This window comes from Coregonus clupeaformis, chromosome 9 (assembly GCF_020615455.1).
Source record: "Coregonus clupeaformis isolate EN_2021a chromosome 9, ASM2061545v1, whole genome shotgun sequence".
NCBI lineage: Eukaryota > Metazoa > Chordata > Actinopteri > Salmoniformes > Salmonidae > Coregonus > Coregonus clupeaformis.
Genome location: NC_059200.1, coordinates 18,168,790 through 18,190,424, shown reverse-complemented (window position 1 = coordinate 18,190,424; position 21,635 = coordinate 18,168,790). Strand labels below are relative to the sequence as shown.

Sequence of the window (21,635 nt, the reverse complement as noted above, 5' to 3'; positions counted from 1 at the left end):
GAGATCTCATCAGGGTGTGAGACCCTATAGAGACTACATAGATCTCATCAGGGTGTGAGACCCTATAGAGACTACATAGATCTCAACAGGGTGTGAGACCCTATAGAGACAACAGGGATCTCATCAAGGTGTGAGACCCTATAGAGACAACAGGGATCTCATCAGGGTGTGAGACCCTATAGAGACAACAGGGATCTCATCAGGGTGTGAGACCCTATAGAGACTACAGAGATCTCATCAGGGTGTGAGACCCTATAGAGGCTACAGAGATCTCATCAGGGTGTGAGACCCTATAGAGACTACAGGGATCTCATCAAGGTGTGAGACCCTATAGAGACTACAGAGATCTCATCAGGGTGTGAGACCCTATAGAGACTACAGAGATCTCATCAGGGTGTGAGACCCTATAGAGACTACAGAGATCTCATCAGGGTGTGAGACCCTATAGAGACTACAGAGATCTCATCAGGGTGTGAGACCCTATAGAGACTACAGATATCTCATCAAGGTGTGAGACCCTATATAGACTACAGAGATCTCATCAGGTTGTGAGACCCTATAGAGACTACAGAGATCTCATCAAGGTGTGAGACCCTATAGAGACTACAGAGATCTCATCAGGTTGTGAGACCATACAGAGACTACAGAGATCTCATCAAGGTGTGAGACCATACAGAGACTACAGAGATCTCATCAAGGTGTGAGACCCTACAGAGACTACAGAGTCGGCACTGTCTAAGAGTCGGTTGGTCGGTCCAATACGTCTCCTTACCCCCTGGCACAGGGAACCCACTACTTCTCTCTGCTTTAATGCTTTGTGGAGTTTGATAACATTCTTTAGAATCTAGATCAAGAGCGCTGAGCTAAGCACAACAAAACACATCGCTCACATTCCTCCCCACAACACAAGGACCAGATGTAAAAAAAAAAAAAAAAAAACTTTTCTATTCTCTTTAGTAACACCAGTAATACCCCCCACAATCTATTTAAGTGACTGCATTTTAAGGAGTCTGTTCTCTTTGAGTGATGGACAGAATGCTTTCAGGGGACATTTTAGTCCCTGCAAAGTAAAGTCCATTTATTTGTTGTCGCTGAAAGTAAAGCTCGCAGGCCAATTTTCAGTGTGCTCAATGAGGTGTGGATAATTGATTCAGGTTCAGAGTAGCATTGGGGTGGTAGTTAGGTGTGAGGGGATTTCAATTAGATTCCTGGATTGATGCCAAGAATAACAGACCAGCCAGGTTCTGAGTCTAACTGTCAACACATTGAAAACAGGTCATGCTCATTGATATTCTATGCATAACCGCGACACTAAGTGGTATCAATGACACAAGCGCACAGACGTCACGCGAACGGGGACACACACACACACACACACACACACACACACACACACACACACACACACACACACACACACACACACACACACACAAACACACAAACACAGGTACACACACACAGGTACACACACACAAACACACACACACACACATAGGTACACACACACACACAGGTACACACACACAAACACACACACACACATTCATGCATACACATGCAGAAACACGCACAAGACACATGCAGTACAAGAGCAGAGTATGACACCATCTTTCTTTCTCCAGGGTCACTGACTAAAGCAGAACTGCAGATCAGAGAGGTGAAAGTTGTGTCAACATTGTAGCTAAACCTCCATGAGCCCCTTGATGAGTTGATGAGGTGCTGTGTGGTTTGTTTGGATTTTCACCACACGTTTGGACGTTCTGCTCAGATGATTCACATTATGTCACCTCGATTGGAAATCTACAATAAGTTAGGCTGTGTCAAAACGTGTCACGTTATCCTAAACATAACATCATCATAAAGTGATATTAGCAAAATCAGAACTACACAATGATATTTCAAAGCAAACAGCGGACAGTTACTGCCTAAAAATACTATGTGTGTTTCGTCGTTCGTGTCCTAAACTGAAAGCCTTTAGAGAATATGTCTACATGTCAGGAAGACATAGATGACAAAGTGCAGTACGGTACCTCAAAAAAAATGCGTAGATACCTTTCTGTTTTCCAAATATTTTCCTGGTCTAGTAACATATTGGAAGGGCCCATCTTCCCTGCTAAAAGTATTACTGTCAGCGAGGGAGGCTAAAGGAAGGAGAGCAGGACACAGGACACAGCACCACCATACTACCAACTCTTTGTTTTTACTCCAAATGCCACAGGAGTTCAACCCGTGTTGAAATCGAACCATACTCCAGGTCTGAGTCCCAAGTCTATTCCCTAATCCCTACATAGTGCACTACTTTTGACGAGAGCCCTATGGGGCCCACATAGGGAATAGGGTGTAATTTGGGACGCAAGCCAACTTTGGTGCATTGTCTGAACTGAACGGAAGTAGTAATTATAACACAATTATAGTTGATTGTTTTTTGACAGCAGAGAAGGTAAATGAGGTTGAAAGTGGATACTCCTCCACAGGCTAACTGTCAGTTGGATAGAGTCCATTACAGACAATGATTGGTGCATAACATCCCCTAAGCACTTAGAGAGAGTAATTCAGCATGAAATGTATGAACGTTTCAGTGTTCTTCAGGCATCTGCACGCAAGCATTCACACACACACACAAACACACGACGCTTGGGAGTCTAATCTATCTGGTGTAATTTACAATGATTTAATTAATGGCATATCCTGTCACTGTACATCTACTTCCGCCTATGATTATTTGACATGCAATATATCTGGGTTATATATGGGTTATATCTGGGTTATATCTGGGTTATATCTGGGTTATATCTGGGTTATATATGGGTTATATCTGGGTTATATCTGGATTATATATGGGTTATATCTGGGTTATATCTGGGTTATATCTGGGTTATATCTGGGTTATATCTGGGTTATATATGGGTTATATCTGGGTTATAGTTGGGTGACTGCACATAAAAACAGGATAAACACACTACCCTCGTTACAGCGCTTGATCAAGTCATATTCAGGTTCTGAAGCCAGTATTACATGTGAGCTGCGGGAGTTTGACGGAGAGATAAATATGTTTTTTGAGTAGCTTGATTTGTGAAAGCACATGTATTCTCTCTCTCTCAATGGGGTGTATTTATAGAATCTAAAAAGGTTAATGGTTCTTCAGAACAGTTGGAAAAGATCCTATAGTTTCCTCCTGCTGCTCCTGGGGCTGACAGGACAGCCAGGGCTGAAGAGAAGGATGTATTGGCGGTCTGTTCTGTTGTCAGAGAGACCAGGCCTGCAGACAGAGGGAAGTGGCCCAGTCCAGGACCCTGCTGTTTCCCTGGCTGTGCTGACCAAGAGGCCCCGGTTCCCTGACATTGAGGCCCCGGTTCTGCTCTCTCTGACCAACCCAGGAGGGCAGTATTAGACACTATTAAACAGATACTACATCCCAGCTGCAGGGAGGAAGGGGGGGAGGGAGGGAGGGGGGAGGGAGGGGGAGGGAGGGGGGTGAGTTTGAGAGAGAGAGATAAAGAGAGAGAGAGGGGGAGAGCAAGAGAGGGGGAAAGAGAGAGAGAGAGACAGGGGAGTGAGACGAGTAAAACGAGTGACGGAGAAAGAGAGGATGGAGGTCGGCAACCTCCTCTGGAACAAAATAGAAGAATCAACACTGTTCAATGTAACATAATAAGTTGGATGAAATATGGCCACAGTACAGTACATCTGTCCTAGCTCTCCCCCACAATCATTGGCTACACTCAGTCACTCACCCCAGTCCATTAACCAAGTTCACTCCACACTAATACAGTGCAATGGAAACAGAGACCCCACACAGTACTTAACACAGGACATTAAAACGACCTATCCAATAATGAGCAGTTGAACCCAGCATTACTTGAACTCTGACAGTCAAATGGATTCAGTGTAATTTCCCAGGACACGGCCTCCCGATCCAAAACAAATACATCTCTCTGAATTGAATTTTGTGCAAATGCTCTGCTCCATTTAATCTGCGAGCCCTTTTGTTTTCATTACCCCTGTTTAAAGTCATATATCATTGTTCATGTAAAGCTGTGCCAGACGGGAGAGAACGACATCAGGTGTCAAGGTGGTTACATGGTAACGTTGTGCAGGCACGCAGAAGGATGCGTCATCACCTCTGTAGACTGCAGTCAACAGATCTATTCTTCTTCTGCTTCTAGTTCTTCTTCTTCTAGTTCTTCTTCTTCTAGTTCTTCTTCTTCTAGTTCTTCTTCTTCTTCTTCTTCTTCTTCTTCTTAACTTGACAACCTTTCTATCTCTTTGGGAGGTGGATAAACTCTATTCTCTGTTCGGTTAGGATTCATAGAGGTTAAATTGGACAAGTAGACCTTTTTTCGGAACGGTGGAATCTGTTTCAGATGTTGCCATTAGACTGGATGAGCTGACTTGGTCTTGTGCAATTTGATCCTAGCAGATATAGACCCAAACTAAGACCTACAAAGAGCAGGAAAGACCTGATTCAATATGGAGTTAAGCTCTGCCTAAAGTCACTGATCTAATCTAATCTAGAGATCTCCCGAACCCTAAAACCACCTAAAACCACCACCAGTAATTACATAGGATTTGAGTGTGATGTGTAATATGTGGGATGGGTGGGTTATCCAGGAGGAACTGTTTTCAACACCCTAATCTCTGAGAAATGGAAGGAAAACATGGAAAAGCCACCCGCAAAAAGCTGTTATTACTTATCTCTGAACTTTTGGGATGTCAACATACTTACCTCCATTGAGACATGGCTGTAGTCACCAATGGAGTCTAAAGCCAGGTCTCAGGGCTACATAAATGCTTCCACTGAGAAACACAGGTTAGGTAAAGAATTAACATTGACATTGACTCTGCACCGGTACCCCCTGGATATAGCCTCGCTACTGTTATTTTTACTGCTGCTCTTTAATTATTTGTTACTTTTATTTCTTATTTTTGTAGGTATTCTTTCTTAAAACTGCATTGTAGGTTAAGGGCTTGTAAGTAAGCATTTCACTGTAAGGTCTGGTGCATGTGACAAATACAATTTGTTTTGATTTTTTGATTTTTGATTTGAATACTGTGCTGTCTGATGTTTCTCACCTTGACATCCCAGGAAATGAGTGAAAACCTGTCTATCGGTCTAGCGCCGGTTACAGAGTACTAGCTAATATCCACACATCCCTTCTGCTTCCTCTCTGTCTACTATAACCCAAACCAAGATTCCCTTAATAAAACACCAGGTTACTATAGGTGCCCTCAACAACATCCACAATATGGAACTATCGCAAGAAATATGCAGGATTTATGATATGAAATATCAAAGGAGAAATATGCAGGACTTTATGCAAGATAAATATCAAGGGAGAAATGTTCTGGTGGTTTGCTTTGCATATCATCTTTTTGAATTACAATCATTATGGAAAATAATGTAAGAATGAATAGATATTCCACTATGTATAATACATTTATAATCAGTTAAATTACGAGTACTGTAATAGAAACAGTCTCATTCATACTGTATATTCAGATGGGCAGCATGTGGAGGAGGTGTAAAAGCAGTGTGAAAACTACGCCTTAGGATTCAACCTCTTGAATGCTGAAGCTATTTAAACTGCAGTTGGTGGCATAACATTTGTCTTTGTAAAAAATGTAATCCAACCAAAAGTTCCAAAATACTTAGAGTGAGAAGACCAGTGATATTCATTCAGTAAAAAGCAGATGCACCGGTCCACAGACCTGTCCACAGACCTGTCCACAGACCTATGATTGTCCATATATTATGAAAACAGTAAAAAATAAACTATTCCCGTCCAAATCATTCACTATGTCTGCTCTACACACCAGACAGGTCCACATCATTCACTATGTCTGCTCTACACACCAGACAGGTACATAGCTTTTGGCTGTTTTTGATATCATATGCCCAACATTTCCTGATGATTTAGCTAAGAACACATATAATTCAATGATATGCAACCCTCCGAATAGTAATGTTCTAGCTCCCCTTCACAATGTTAGGGAGAAGGTACCATGCTTGATTACGACCAGCTAGACAGGGTTGGCAACAGGGAGGGGGATGCCAGAAAGCACTAAATGCAAGGCGATCGTTCCAAATAGTGTATTAATCTTGAAGGGGCAGCTGTTTGCAATAGAGAATGATTGCTATGGCTGTGTTTAATGGTGCAGGCAACATTTCCTTTCTTTGGCTTGTTAGTGTCCTATAGGACTGATGACTGATCAGCTTATTAGCGTTAGTAATGGGAGAATACATTAAGAATGTAAATGACCCAAACATGAGTAACAGTTAGACAAGAAGAAAGCTGTAGTGTGAGTAAAATATTGTACGTGGCCTCTGGTTATTGTAGGCTACACATGAAAGAAAATACATAGCCTCTGGTTATTGTAGGCAATACATGAAAAAAAAAATACATAGCCTCAGGTTATTGTAGGCTACACATTAAAGAAATACATAGCGTTGGGTCATTGTAGGCTACACGTGAAAATCACCCCACACTGATAGAGAATAAGTTGAGGATCAGAAATGGTATGGTCTGTCTTGACTTGAACACGATGTGGCAATATCGATTGGCGGTGTCAGTGTTCTGCTGCACGCCCATTCCCATCCTCTCTGCCTTCCACACAGAACTCAAACATGTTCTAGCAAAGTCTCAGCGCCATCCAAAAAGCCCGAGTCCTCCGGTGCGCTATGAGGTTCAGAGCTTATAATTACATGCAAATTGTATTCTCGGTGGTCGAAATGCCAGTGAAAGTGTGGCATTTAAATAGAGCTTAGGATTTAAAGGTTTGTCAGCACACAGCATTAACAAAGCCTACCCAAATAAACAAATGCTGCATTATATCATTGTATTGCCAGCCTGGCATGAAGATATATCTGCTGTCCAAACTATCGTAAGCCATTGTTCCAGCTTACTTATGATGTTGTGTGGTCCTTTATCATTCTGCCCTGTAGGCAGACTATAGACCATACTTCTGTCTGTCATTACTACGACCAGGGAGGAAGAGAGCAGAATGCCACACACACCTCCACTTTACACATTATCACCATTACCACCCACGTACTAACATAACCATAGAATGACTGTTAGCATGTAGCATAACCACACAACCTTTCACTGTGAAAACCCACAGATCATTGCTGGGAAACTGTGGATCAACCCCCCCCCCACAAACAGTACAGCCTATTTTCCCCTGACACAGATAAAAACCTAGTCCTGGACTAGAATGCTCATTGTAGAATCTCCATTGAAATACGTAGCTTTTTAGTCCAGGACTCATCTGTCTGGGAAACCAGCCCCGTGTAACACTGTTGCTTCTGTCCCTCCCCTTGCACCAACCTGGGCTTGAACCAGGGACCCTCTGGACACGTCAACAACTCCCTCTCACGAAGCATTGTTACCCATCGCGCCACAAAAGCCACGGTCCTTGCAGAGCAAGGGAAACAACTACTTCAAGGTCTCAGAGCGAGTGACGTCACCGTAACTAGCGAGCCATTACACCCGGGTGACTTAGCAGTGTGAGAAGTTTACAAAGACAGGTCTTAAATAACTTGGGTCAGACCTTACTAAGTACTTTACCTGTATAACTACTAATAACAAGTCAAATACTCGCAATTGAACATAAAATGTGTTTTCAATAACAAAGTAGGTGTTTTATACATGACAGTATAACTTTATAAGAGGCCACTTAAATGTTTTTATAAGAGGCCACTTAAATGTTTTTTTAAATAACTTGCAATTGATTTCACATTGTAGCCTATGTAATATTATTTAACAAGTCTCTCAAACAGTTAATCTGGATTCTAAAATGAACCATACATTACAATAATTGACCATGGCATTGTAAGACGACAAGAGAACTGTAATGAACTACCCCAGTGTAAGATATTGATACACCAGTAAAACGATTTCTTGACATTTATGATTTAAGGTTGCCAACATTGTGGTGTATCACGAGCTTACCCACTGTGGTTTCGTGAACCAACCAAATCATAAGATGTCATATTACTTGTGAGTTAGAGACCTACTGTAACCAGACCTTTGTTCAAATAGTATTTGAAATCATTGAACATCTGTGCTTGATTGAGCTTGCCTGAAACAATTGAGCAAATAGAAAAGTCACAAAACTGCAAGCTACGTGCCCATTTGGCACTCCTGGCAGGTTAAAGCAAACTCAAAAACATTTCAAATAGTATTTGAATCCAGGTCTGGACCTAACTTAATAGAAGCCTTTTGGATTTCCTCAGATAATCACTTTTACAATACAAAAATCCTTTAATTTCTGGTAATCACATATCACTTTCAGCTTTCACTTTCCTTCCTATCTTTGATTGTCATCTCATATTTGGAGCCACTTTAAACCATTACGCCTATTTCATTGTCTTTAGAGGATTTAGAGTGTATTAATCTTCATCAGTCCGTCCCCCAAATGATTCCCCTGTTTGCTAGGTTCTAAGGGAAGTACACAAATGTCTGTCGAGCATTTCAGATAAAACCACTTCAGAGACACAGTGAGGCATTATGACCAAGTATTTGAAATCATGAACTCATGTTCTGATACACTATTCCCTATATAGTGCACTACGTTTGACCAGGACTTTGATTAAAAGTAGTGCACTATATAGGGAATAGGGTGCCATTTAACACGCAACCGTAACTATGGTTTTACTGGAAAGGCATGTTTTGTATTACAAAGCCATACAAATGGAAACAGATGTACAAATGGCTTTTGGTGGAAACAAATCAAATTACTCTCTATAATATTGAACAGCAGAGAGAAATATTGCTGATCGCTATCCAAAGAAACCCCAGACATTATTTATTACTGTTTATGATAAGAAAAAATGTACTTTTTATCCGTACAACTTTTGGAGGTAAGCCTCATAATTTAGCCATATCATAAATTATAACAATATATATTTTATTTTCTCAGTCATTTGTTTTTCCTGTACTGTTGGTATACTGTTTAGTATCGTACTATAGTGAACTTGCAAATCATCTATTAATGTTGATATACCTCTTGTTTTACCTACAAGTAAAACATTATACAACTTGTTAATAACAACTGTTAACGGGACACTTCTGCTTGACCTAATTCCATCCTAGTTAGAGATATACTCATGTCTCACCATAGCCTGCCCGCAAAGAATGCTTACAATGTGTTGGGAAATGTTACAAAGTGGAAAAACACTGCCTGATATGAGTAGCACGCACAGACAGACAGACAGACAGACAGACAGACAGACAGACAGACTACAGCTTAGTCTGTCTATCTATCTAACTGGAGCTGTTAGAGATCAATAACATCTCATCAACTCATAGCATTATTTTTCAGTTGTACAACTTGCCAAGGACATGTGTCTGAGTGATGTATGGACAGACAGTGGCCTGGGTTTATTCAAGCCACTTGGGGGAGGATGGAGAGTCATGTTGGTTTAGGGAGGTTAGCCTGACGTCAGAGAGATTTATCTAATTCTGAGCCATAACGTAAACAAAACACAACTAGATGTAAATCACATCACTACTTTCTGTTCTAATTTACTATTATGCCTAAGGTGAAATGGAATTGTTCAATAGCTGTAGTGTCTCGCTTTATTTAAACTCTCACATCCTAAACAAACTCAAAGGCAGTTTGTCTATGAGGAGAAAAGTGGGAGAGAAAGGGAGAGGGAGAAATATGCCCAGAGGGCAGCTAGCAGCCAGAGTGCCGGGCCTGTCGGACGGACGGACGGACGGACGGACGGTGCTCCACATACATCACTAAGGAATGCTGCAAAACACAAACAACACGTCCTCCCCTGCACTTGCCAAGATAACTCAAGTGCGCCGTGATTTCCTAACTCCATTTGGGAAGAGCACGAGGGGGTTGTCAGCCTCCCTCCATAAAATAAACCACGTTATTCCTCCATGTGCAATAATGAAGCCACTGCCAACACCCTGTCCCATCCCATATCTAAAGTATTCTTCAATCTGATCCAGGAAAATGGCTTCATATTTACACCCTGTCCAGTGTTTCTCTCTACATGCCTGATCCAGGAGAAAGGCTTCAAGGTTTTTCATTTTTACTTCATATACCACGGCGATTTCAGTGTTAGGTGAGACGTCGTTTCATCTATCAATGGTACAGTTGTAGACGTGATCTACTACAGTAGATAGAGAATTGGAGAGCGTTACACATTGGTGACACTTAAGACGTGTGAGATACATACAACATAGGGTAGGTGTGGGGTATATAGGCTACACCAAGTTACTGACTCGGGATGATGAATCTGACAAGTATCTCATTAAAACGCTTACAGTCTCCATGACGACAAGTGTGTTATAATAACAACTGTGATAATTGTTTTTCAGTAGACAACTTTTATCTACATTCTCCAGTCATATAAACAACAGGGCTTAAATGTGACCTATGGGATCATTTCCTTCATTCAACAGCAGAAAAACTCCCTCACTTGGTAAAGTCTTATGACCTCATGACTTCCTATGACCTTGCATGGAAGGAACCATACAAGGCATTCAAAATAGGGAGGAAGGGCTCAAATCTGTCAATGTGCCCATGAGCAAGGCACTTAACCCTAATTGCTCCAGGGTCGCCGTTGATGTTGGCAGACCCTGGCCGTGACCCCGCACTCCGAGGGTGTCTCCAGCGTTATGGGTGGATCAGGATTTTGGGTCCTACTAATGAACTACGTCATGTTATGGTGAATGAGGAGGGATGCGTAAGCTTAAACTCACAGCAGTATTTCAGTTTCATGGCATTACTGGAAGAGTTCCATGGAGGAACATGAACAATAGCTCCTCCTTCCTAGTTTCCTGATGGCTAATGTCCAATCGCTGGAAAATACTCAGAGCAAGCCTTCAATCTCAGAGGGACATCAGGGAATGCTTTGTTTTTACTCCATATTCCGAATGGATCGAATGGCGGCTTCTGGTAAGAGTTGGGGGGAGGGGTTTGTTTACTCATAAACAATTCCTGGTGTACCGAAGTTGAAAACATCTCAAGCTCCTATTCACCCGAACCTGGAATTTCTGAATGCTAAAATGCCGACACCACTATATGCCGAGGGAATTCATGTGTGTTGTTATCACAGCTGTGTACATTCCGCCGCACCAAGGCGGGACTTCGCAAACTGTACAAGATCATTAGCCAGCAAGATTCCTCTCACCCGGAAGCAGTCTTTATTGTCTCGGGTGACTTTAACCAAGCCTGTCTAAAACAAATGCCTCCCCCACAAGAGGATCCAGCGTGCTTGACCATGTATATGCAAACATCCGTGACGCGTAAAAAGCCATCCCCCGCCCCAACTTCGGCCAATCAGATCACGTCTCTCTGTTCCTACTCCCCGCCTACAAGCAGCAACTCAAGAGGGAGCCACCAACACAGAGTATAGTGGACGGAGGAGGCAGACTCATTGCTGCAGGATTGTTTTTAGAACACTGATTGGAATATGTTCAAAGTTTCATCCACCCAGAACTCATCCATCAACATTAAGGTATATACATCGTCAGCTTCATTAGGATATGTGTTGATGACAAGCCGGAGATACAACAATCCGGACATATCCCAACCAAAAACCCTGGATGAACGGAGATATCCGTACCATGTTGAGAGCCCGTACTGCAGCATTTAATGTCAGCAGAACGAACCCTGATGACTCATCGGCGAGCGATGAGTACAAGACAAGCAGGTATGAGCTCTGCAAATCCATTAGGGACGCAGAAAGACAATACAGACTCAAACTTGAATTGATGGTCGACAACTCAGACTCGTGTTGCATGTACAGACTATCACAGACTACAAAGGCAAATCCAACTGTACGGTGCCCACCGAAGCCTCCCTCCCAGACGAGCTTAACACATTCTATGCTCAGTTTGAGGCAGACAATACTGAGCCATCCAGGAAGACTCTCGTTGCTCCGGATGACCAGGTGCTTTCGCTCTCCGAGGCTGACGTGAGGAAAACTCTCAAAAGAGTGAATACTCACAAAGCCACCGGCCCAGATGGATCCCTGGACGCGTGTGTGCTGACCAGCTGGCGGGTGTCTTCTTGGACATCTTCAACCTGCACTCTTAGAAAAAAAGGTTCCAAAAGGGTTCTTCGGCTGTCCCCATAGGAGAACCCTCTGGGGAAAGGGTTTTACATGGAACCCAATAGGGTTCTATCTGGGACCAAAAAGGGTTCTTCAAAGGGTTCTCCTATTGGGATAGCCGAAGAACCCTTTTAAGTTCTAGATAGCACCTTTTCTTTCTAAGAGTGTGTCCCTTTCCCAGGCTGTAGTCCCCACCTGCTTTAAGGAGACCACCATCGTCCCAGTGCCCAAGACAAACAAAGTAACATGCCCAAATGATTATCGCTCCGTCGTGCTCACCTCGGTCATCATGAAGTGCTTGGAGAGGCTGATCATGGCCACATCAAGGCCATCATGCCAGGCTCACTGGACCCACTCCAATCTGCCTACCGCTCCAGCAGATCCATGGAAGATACCATTTCCATCACTGTTCACACGGCCGTAGCACATCTGGACAAGAGGAACACCTACGTGAGAATGCTGTTCATTGACTACAGTTCAGCGTTCAACACTATTGTTCGCTCCAGACTCGACACCAAGCTCAGAGACTCTTAACACAGGGGCGCCCAAGGGGTGTGTCCTCAGTCATCTGCTGTACTCCCTGTTCACCCATCACGTTTGCTGACGACACCACGGTTGTAGGCCTGAAACAACAAGTCAGCCTATAGGGAGGAGGTAAGTGAACTGGCATTGTGGTGTCATTACAATAACCTCTCTCTCAACATCAGCAAAACAAAGGAGTTGATTGTTGACTTCAGGAAGCAGAGGAGGGAATATGCCCCGATCCACATCAACGGGACTGCAATAGAGAGAGTCACAAGTTTTAAGTTCCTCTGAGTCCACATCACCGAAGACTTGTCATGGACCAACAACACCACCACTCTTGTCAAGAGGGCGCAACAGCATCTCTACTTCCCAAGGCGGCTGAAGAAATTCGGCATGCCGCCCCGGATCTTCTCCAAATACTACCACTGCACCATTGAGAGCGTCCTGACCGGTTGCACTATGGCCTGGTACGGGAATTGCTCCGTCCACGACCGCAAGGCCCTCCAGCGGTTGGTGAAAATGGCCCAGGACATCTACCCGAAACGGTGCCTGAGTAAGGCACACAGCATCATCAAAGACCCCACACAAAGCCATGGTAGTGTGACTGTTTGGGGATGCTTTGCTGCCTCAGGACCTGGATGACTTGGCTTAATTGAAGGAAACATTAATTCTGCTCTGTATCAGAGAATTCTACAGGAGAACCTCAGACCATCTGTCTGTGAGCAGAAGCTGAAGCGCAGCTGGATCATGCAGCAAGACAATGATCCAAAACACACAATCAAGTCTACATGAAAATGGCTATAAAGCTACAAATTTGACGTTTTGGAATGGCCTAGTCAAAGTCCAGACCTAATCCCAATTGAGATGTTGTGGCAGAACTTGAAACGAGCAGTTCATGCTTGAAAACCCACAAATGTTGCTGAGTTCTGCATGGAAGAGTGAGCCAAATTTCCTCCACAGCGACATGAGAGACTGATCAACAAACTACAGGAAGCGTTTGGTTGGAGTCATTGCAGCTAAAGGTGGCACAACCAGTTATTGAGTGTAAGGGGGCAATTACTTTTTCACACAGGGGCATTGGGTGTTGCATAACTTTGTTTATGAAATAAATTCAAAAGGCAATCGCACATCTGAGCTATTTTTGTTGCCGGTGCATGATAACAGTTGAATAACATGAGAAAAAAATAAGAAACCTGCACACTGCTCTTGCTAGTATCACTGCTCTTTTATTAAGCTTTACTTATCAGCCTCAAGGCCTTCATCAGAGCTATGTTGTTGTGTTATTTGTTCACTCAGGTTCTCTTGATCTAATATTAGGTTTAGGTTGAAAATCTGATAACATTCAGTATCAAAAATATGCAAAAGTAGAGAAAATTAGAAAGGGGGCAAATACTTTTCACGGCATTGTGCATATACAGTCATGCTACACACACATCACAACTGCTGCTACCAGACTCTTATTATACTGCTCAGTTTATACACTTCCCCCCAATCCCACACTTCCCCAATACATGTGTAAATATTGTTCCATAAATTGTGCCTTCCTGTATTATACTGATACTAAAATGTTTATTCTATTCTACTGAGCCATTTACTTTCTGTTCATATTCTATATTTGTATTATTTCTTTTTGTTGTTGCATTGTCGAGAAGGAACCTGCAAGTAAGCATTTCGTTGGACGGTGTATACCATGCGTATCCCGTACATACGACTAATAACACTTGTAACTTGAAACGAGTTAACAAAATACACATCAGTATTAGCCGTTGTGAGAATGGAAATCTTCAACATCATGTTAAGATATTGGACTGAACCTTTACTGTAAAAGGGCTAGATCCAGGTATTTATCATTTTGAACGTTAATGGATTGCAACAGTTTTCATCAGTATTATCTCAGGAACCATCTGCTGCTTGTGGCTAATCTTAGTCAATCCCGTTTCTCTCCAAGTTAAGAGCTTTTTGGAAACAGTGTTTTGAGTTTGTTCCATACTCCGACGCTTAGTCCCTGGCTTGGAGTTTGCCTCGACAGGGCAATTTTTCACATAGAGTCGATGCAAGAGCAATTATATGAACTATTTATTTATTCATTAGATACGGCTTGATTCCACTGAAACACCATCCCTGGATTAGAAAGAAGAAGAAAAAACAACAACTTTAAATTACTTAGCAATTCAAGACACGGTTCGATATTAATACATCAAATCATGCCTCCCTTCACTTTTACAGACACTACAGGACGCTTCTAGACTCTTGTGTGAGTAGAAGCAGAAAGACTCTCTGATGAGACATTCATCTTGAGAAAAGTGTTAAGAATATAATAAAATGTACAGCAAATTCATCACTGCTTCGCAATAGGGTCTCATGGGGTAACAATTACACACACACATACACACACACACTTCCTGTTACCCAATTGCCACATTTTGAGCTGCATACTTTTACTGTAGTCCACCATGACTGGCTGCCATGTATGTTAGCCTATTTCTCAATTGTAGAGAATTCAACTGACGGGTCATTCCAAATAAGATGACAGCATTTTCAGTAACATACATCATCAAGGTTTCCACTGATAAAAAACATCTGGTTTGGATGTCTGTGACGGATATTAATCACGGGTAAATTGCCCAATAACTCATAGTTACAGTACACACAGAGAGGTTTCCAAGGCTGTTTTAGGAAGAAATCAACAACTCTCATCTTGATGGCATTTTACATGCGTGCCTGATTTACAATGAAGACTCATTACAAGGACATAATGCAAATAACCAATACTGTAGAAACAAGGTTTCGACAAAGCCATTTCACTTGATTGCATGCATTAATTGTAATATTGCCACGTCAGTTTGTGATACTACAACAACAAAGAAGTTACTGCAAATAATGAACACTGTTTTCCCCCCTCTGACATCATTGCACGCGTGATAGAAGCTTAATATGTACTGCATTGTTTTCACCATGACGCTCCTCAGCTCAGCTCAGCAACAACAACAATAACAGTGGCGCTGTTTCCCCCTACTGCGAATTCCAATCCTTAATTCCACCTTTACATTTCTGAATATCTTGTGTCTTTTCAGAATATTTAACTGTGAAACCGAGACTCAATATCCTTTCTCCCAGTCTAAGCCAAGAGAACAGACAATACATTTGATGGAAATGCAAAGAAAAACCAAGACCTTCCCTGCTCTATCCTCTATCCCCTTCCCTGGCTGGCTCCTTCATCGCACAGCTGTAATTGTTTCATGGCACTTAACACATCTAATTACGATTCAAAGATGCAAAAGCATGCATGAGTGTTGTAAGAAAAGAGGAGAGGACCAGCAGTCAGAGAGCGCGAGAGAGAGAGAGAGAGAGAAGAGAGAGAGAGAGAGAGAGAGAGAGAGAGAGAGAGATAGAGAGGCAGAGAGAGAGGGAGAGAGAGAGAGGCAGAGCAAGAGAGAGAGAGAGAGGCAGAGAGAGAGAGAGAGAGAGAGAGAGAGAGAGAGAGAGAGAGAGAGAAGGCAGAGAGAGAGAGAGAGAGGCAGAGCGAGAGAGAGAGAGAGAGGCAGAGCGAGAGGCAGAGAGAGAGATGGAGAGGCAGAGAGAGAGAGAGAGAGAGAGAGGGAGAGAGAGCGAGAGAGGCAGAGAGAGAGAGAGAGGGAGAGAGAGCGAGAGAGAGAGAGAGAGAGAGAGAGAGAGAAAGGCAGAGAGAGAGAGAGAGAGCCAGAGCGAGAGAGAGAGAGAGAGGGAGAGAGAGCGAGAGAGAGAGAGAGAGAGAAAGGCAGAGAGAGAGAGGCAGAGCGAGAGAGAGAGAGAGAGAGAGAGAGGCAGAGAGAGAGAGAGAGGCACACAAAAAACTATACATACCTCAGCCTAAATATCAGCGCCACAGGTAACTTCCACAAAGCCTTCTACGCCATCAAAAGGAACATAAAATTCGACATACAAATTAGGATCTGGCTAAAAATACTTGAATCAGTTATAGAACCCATTGCCCTTTATGGTTCTGATGTCTGGGGTCCGCTCACCAACCAAGATTTCACAAAATGGGACAAACACCAAATTGAGACTCTGCATAAAGAATTCTGCAAAAATATCCTCCACGTACAATGAAAAACACCAAATAATGCATGCAGAGCAGAATTAGGCCGATACCCGCTAATTACCAAAATCCAGAAAAGAGCAGTTAAATTTTACAACCACCTAAAAGGAAGCGATTCCCAAACCTTCCATAACAAAGCCATCACCTACAGAGAGATTAATTAGTCCTCTAAGTAAGCTGGTCCTGGGGCTCTATTCACAAACACAAACAGACCCCACAGAGCCCCAGGACAACAACAACAACAACAACACAATTAGACCCAACCAAATAATGAGAAAACAAAAAGAGAATTACTTGACACATTGGAAAGAATTAACAAAAAAACAGAGCAAACTAGAATGCTATTTGGCCCTAAACAGAGAGTACACAGTGGCAGAATACCTGACCACTGTGACTGACCCAAACTTAAGGAAAGCTTTGACTATGTACAGACTCATTGAGCATAGCCTTGCTATTGAGAAAGGCCGCCGTAGGCAGACCTGGCTCTCAAGAGAAGACAGGCTATGTGCACACTGCCCACAAAATGAGGTGGAAACTGAGCTGCACTTCCTAACCTCCTGCCAAATGTATGACCATATTAGAGACACATATTTCCCTCAGATTACAGAGATCCACAAAGAATTCGAAAACAAACCCAATTTTGATAAACTCCCTTATCTACTGGGTGAAAAACCACAGTGTGTAATCACAGCAGCAATATTTGTGACCTGTTGCCACAAGAAAAGGGCAACCAGTGAAGAACAAACAACATTGTAAATACAACCCATATTTCTATTTATTTATTTTCCCATTTGTACTTTAACTATTTGCACATTGTTACAACACTGTATATATACATAATATGACATTTGAAATGTCTTTATTCTTTTGGAACTTCTGAGTATAATGTTTACTGTTAATATTTATTGTTAATTTCACTTTTGTTTACTATCTACCTCACTTGCTTTGGCAATGTTAACATACGTTTCCCATGCCAATAAAGCTCTTAAATTGAAATTGAATTTGAATTGATTAGAGACTGGGAGAAAGAGACAGGGCGCACTAATCAACAAATTCTGTCATTTAATGTATAACTATTGGCAAGGTGAAAGAGATCATGTTGTTTGACAGAGACTTATTGTAAGTGATACATTTCACAGACATTCAGCAGTAGGCTATGCTAAGTGTTTGAACATGGCCGGGATTTAAAAACCTGCGGATAACAATATGTCAGACAAGGACAAGGACAGCCAATGGGGAAAAACACTTGTCAGCACTGGTGCTGCAGCATTGTGTTATAACTTGTCTCCATTTAGCATTTTTTGTACACACAGCATTTTATTATGAAGAGATCATTAAAATAGTTTTGTGGAGATAATTTAGTGTTCAGGTCAGATGAAGTGTGTGTGCCTCTGGGGTTCATGGCTGTCTTGCGAGGAGAGAAGAGGATAAACATTTTGGAGAAGACAGAGGACAGGCGGTAGAGGAGAGGAGAGGAGAGGAGAGGAGAGGAGAGGAGAGGAGAGGAGAGGAGAGGAGAGGAGAGGAGAGGAGAGGAGAGGAGAAACATGTTGGAAATGATAGAATCCACACACAGAGTTGCAGGCGGGTAGAGGAGAGGAAAAATATGTTGAAGCTATCTACAGAGTTGCAGGGGGGAGAGGAGGGGAGAGGAGGAGGAAAATGAGAGGAGAGAAGGAGAGGAGAGAAGGAGAGGAGAAACTCGTTGAAGATATCCACAGACTTGCAAGCAAGGGGGGAGAGGACGAGGACAAGGACAGGAGAAGAATGTTGGAGAAGATATCCTCATGCATGTTACTGATTCTATGGCCTTTAGACCTTTTAGAGTAAACTAACGATTTACCCAGGAATGCCTAGGCTTAGGAGGAGGGGAGGAGAAGAGAGGGGAGAGAGGATAGGAGCAGGAGCAGGACAACAAACTGATTGAGAGCACCATAAATATTTGGAAGAATAACAAAGCAACAATTACACATGCCACATATCAATTATGTGTGACCGTTGCAGTGCTGGAAGCACTCTGTTTCTCCTCTCTCAGTCTAGCTGTATGCAGACAGAACTCTCCCGCAGAAGACGGCTCGTAGCTAGCTGTGGGCTAGATAGTGTATGCAATAAATCAAGTTAATGTAATCTTTGCCTCGTGTTTTCTCAAATCCATTAAAGAAAAGTCATAAACAAAAGTATATTTGTGCTACTTAGTGTAAGGGTCCCAACAGGCTCTTCCTTTAGTCTCACCTATCTTCTATAGTTCTCAGACACTGTTTCAGATCTGTCGTTACCATCCAGTTTTAGAATAAATGGTAGATGTGTTTGCCAATAAAACATAGCAGCACCCAAATGGATCTTTCTGTTTTCTCTAACAGACACTCAATCCGAATGCAAATGACATCACCGTAAAAGAGTCTAACTGTTACACACACACAAAAAACGAGACGCAATATGTGCCTACACTTGTTCTGTTAAACATGCCTTAGTCATTCCTATACCAGACATATAGACAGGGCCAAGTTAGGCAATTAGTAGAGCCCTCAACCATGAATCAATATGTAATATGTAAAAGACAGATCCTTAGGAAAGGGAAGAAATCCCCACTACTATTGGTGATAAACACCTGAGCCATGCCTGGCAATGGCGATGGAGAGACATCCAACACACATTTCAACACAGTGAAACACACAGAGAGCTGATAGGCAGCCAGTCATGTGGTAACTTGTTACAATGCAGGTGGACTGAATTGCACCCAGCTCCCTCAGATACATAGCCAGATCTCTTTCTTCCTTTAACACCAGCCTTTCTCTCTTTAGTTAAATAAACAATGTATGAACACAAATGTGAGTCTAAGCAATAACCACCAACCACAGTGATCATTTAAAGACCACATCATAGCTGTTAGACATAGCGATATAACAAGGGGCTGTCATAACATGCTGAAGTTACGTGTGTGTGTTTGTGTGTGTGTGTGTGAGAGTTATTCCGTGCCAGTGCCAGACAGGAAATGCAGCAGAGTAACGAGTCTCTCAAGGTTCCAGACCCGTTGCAAAGCGGTTCCGTTTTGGATGGATGCACTGTGCTTTGTTAGAAGGTAGAGGGAGTAATTCATTTCTGAAATTTATCTAATCCATATGTTGACCTATTATTATTTAATTACATGAATGAGCTTCCAATAATTGTTGACACATTGCCAAAATCATTATATGAAAGCAATTAGACTAATTATAGGTATCTGTTAACCACCTAGACTTCTGCTATAGAAAAACGGTGAAGAATATCAACACATTTATTTAAAGGAATACAACTGGCTCATCTTTTGGTGTAATCATCTGTTCATGGTAAACGACATCTATATTACATGATGTATCATTCAATATTTTAGTCAATATCATTAATCAATTCGTAAAAGCGTAGGCTATCCTATGAAGCCGTTACAACTCTGGTCACTGAAGGTTTGTTCCCAAATGCCATATAGGCTAGGATCATTGATGATGTATGATTGATAAAGTATGTTTACAGTTCATTTGCTGTATTGAACCTACCCTTTGGAATTACTTCGATAGCAACAGTGAATGTATAGGTCATTATCAATAAAACGACACAACTCTGGTCACCGAAGGTTTGTGATATGATATGCAGCATCACAGCAGCAAAACAATTAGCCTACATATTATTTCATTTTTTCCCTACACAAAGGCAATTATAATTTAGTAGCGTAATCTCAGCTCACAAGAGACAATCTTATTCTATATTGCAATGGAATATTGGAAACTTAAATGAGCCTACCTGTAGCAAGTTGTGACCTCTCCAGTTGGTTTTAAGCAAGGATATTTGGATGTGGCAATCTTATTCTCAGAACAGACTTCACTGTAAAATAATGACATTAGGCTATTAATGCACGTACATCAAGATAAATAATATACAACCTACCACAATATAACCCAAGTATCCCGCACAATGTTTCTCTTGATATCTACAGCACCGTGCGTAATGTCAATCCAACCCATCAATAAAATACCCAGCGCGCGCGACGCGTGGTATAGCCTACTTGTTCGTATCATCCTGATCCTCTCTGTAAGTCCACTGCAAACTTCGTGAGAAGAACATACATATCACAAGAATCATCAGAAGAGTGCCGCTGCCTTTTAAATTCATTTCCCCTGGTCCAGTCTGAGTCGCATCCAGTCCAAACACCTGTATCCTTCCTGTACCGGACGCAATTATACTAGAGCTGAAGGGTGGATGGAAACTTGAAGTGATTGGATCTTCCAGCTGCTGCTGCTGCTGCTTTAAGTTAATAGGCTATCCCCAAACGGATGACTATCTTCTCTGTCCCTCCCACTGCTGACTTTTTAAGTTTGTCAATGAATTCGCCAGGCGCTCACGTTCATATGAACTGCGCATCAATTAACACTAAACTTCTCTACTGTTTATTTGACACACCGCGAGCGCTTGATAAACTGAAAAAGTGTGTAGTGTTTGCCAGTCAAACTTTCGTCATGTTTAATTTCTTCCAAGAGAACCAGTCAAAATAACTGAAATTATTAATAACGGTCTCAGAGGATAGCCTTTTGTGTATTGTCTATTTTTAGTTGAATCCTGGGCTGAAATTAAACAATAGCGGCTAGGATCATTGATGATATATAATTGATAAAGTATGGTTACATTTAATTTGCTCTCTTGAACCTACCCTTTGGAATTACTTCCATAGCAACAGTGAATCTATAGGTCATTATCAATAAAACGTCACAATAAGGTGCAGAGCGTTCGATTTGCCCAGACTGGTCTCGAAGACTAGACGTAACATAGTAAATGTTAATCCGGGACACTCATATTAATGTTATGTTACGTTTCGTATGGTTACATAAGATATAAGGTTACTTAAGGCAAAAACTAAAGATGGGTGGCCATATAATGTGAATGTCAAGGAACCAAAAGGTTGCATGTTCCAATTGGACAAAT

The 21,635-nt window shown here is 42.1% G+C and overlaps 1 protein-coding gene across 1 annotated transcript in view; it reads right to left on the bottom strand.

The window, feature by feature from the left end:
- Positions 1–21,292, bottom strand: part of ccbe1 (collagen and calcium binding EGF domains 1) — an 82,776-nt gene extending 61,484 nt beyond the window's left edge. Inside the window, exons 1-2 of the mRNA XM_041885357.2 lie at positions 20,722–21,292; positions 20,460–20,540 (exon numbers count right to left, since the gene is read on the bottom strand). Coding sequence (XP_041741291.2) covers positions 20,460–20,540; positions 20,722–20,828 — 188 coding nt within the window. The 5' untranslated portion in view covers positions 20,829–21,292. The remainder of the gene's footprint in view (positions 1–20,459; positions 20,541–20,721) is intronic.
- Positions 21,293–21,635: the final 343 nt, after the last annotated feature.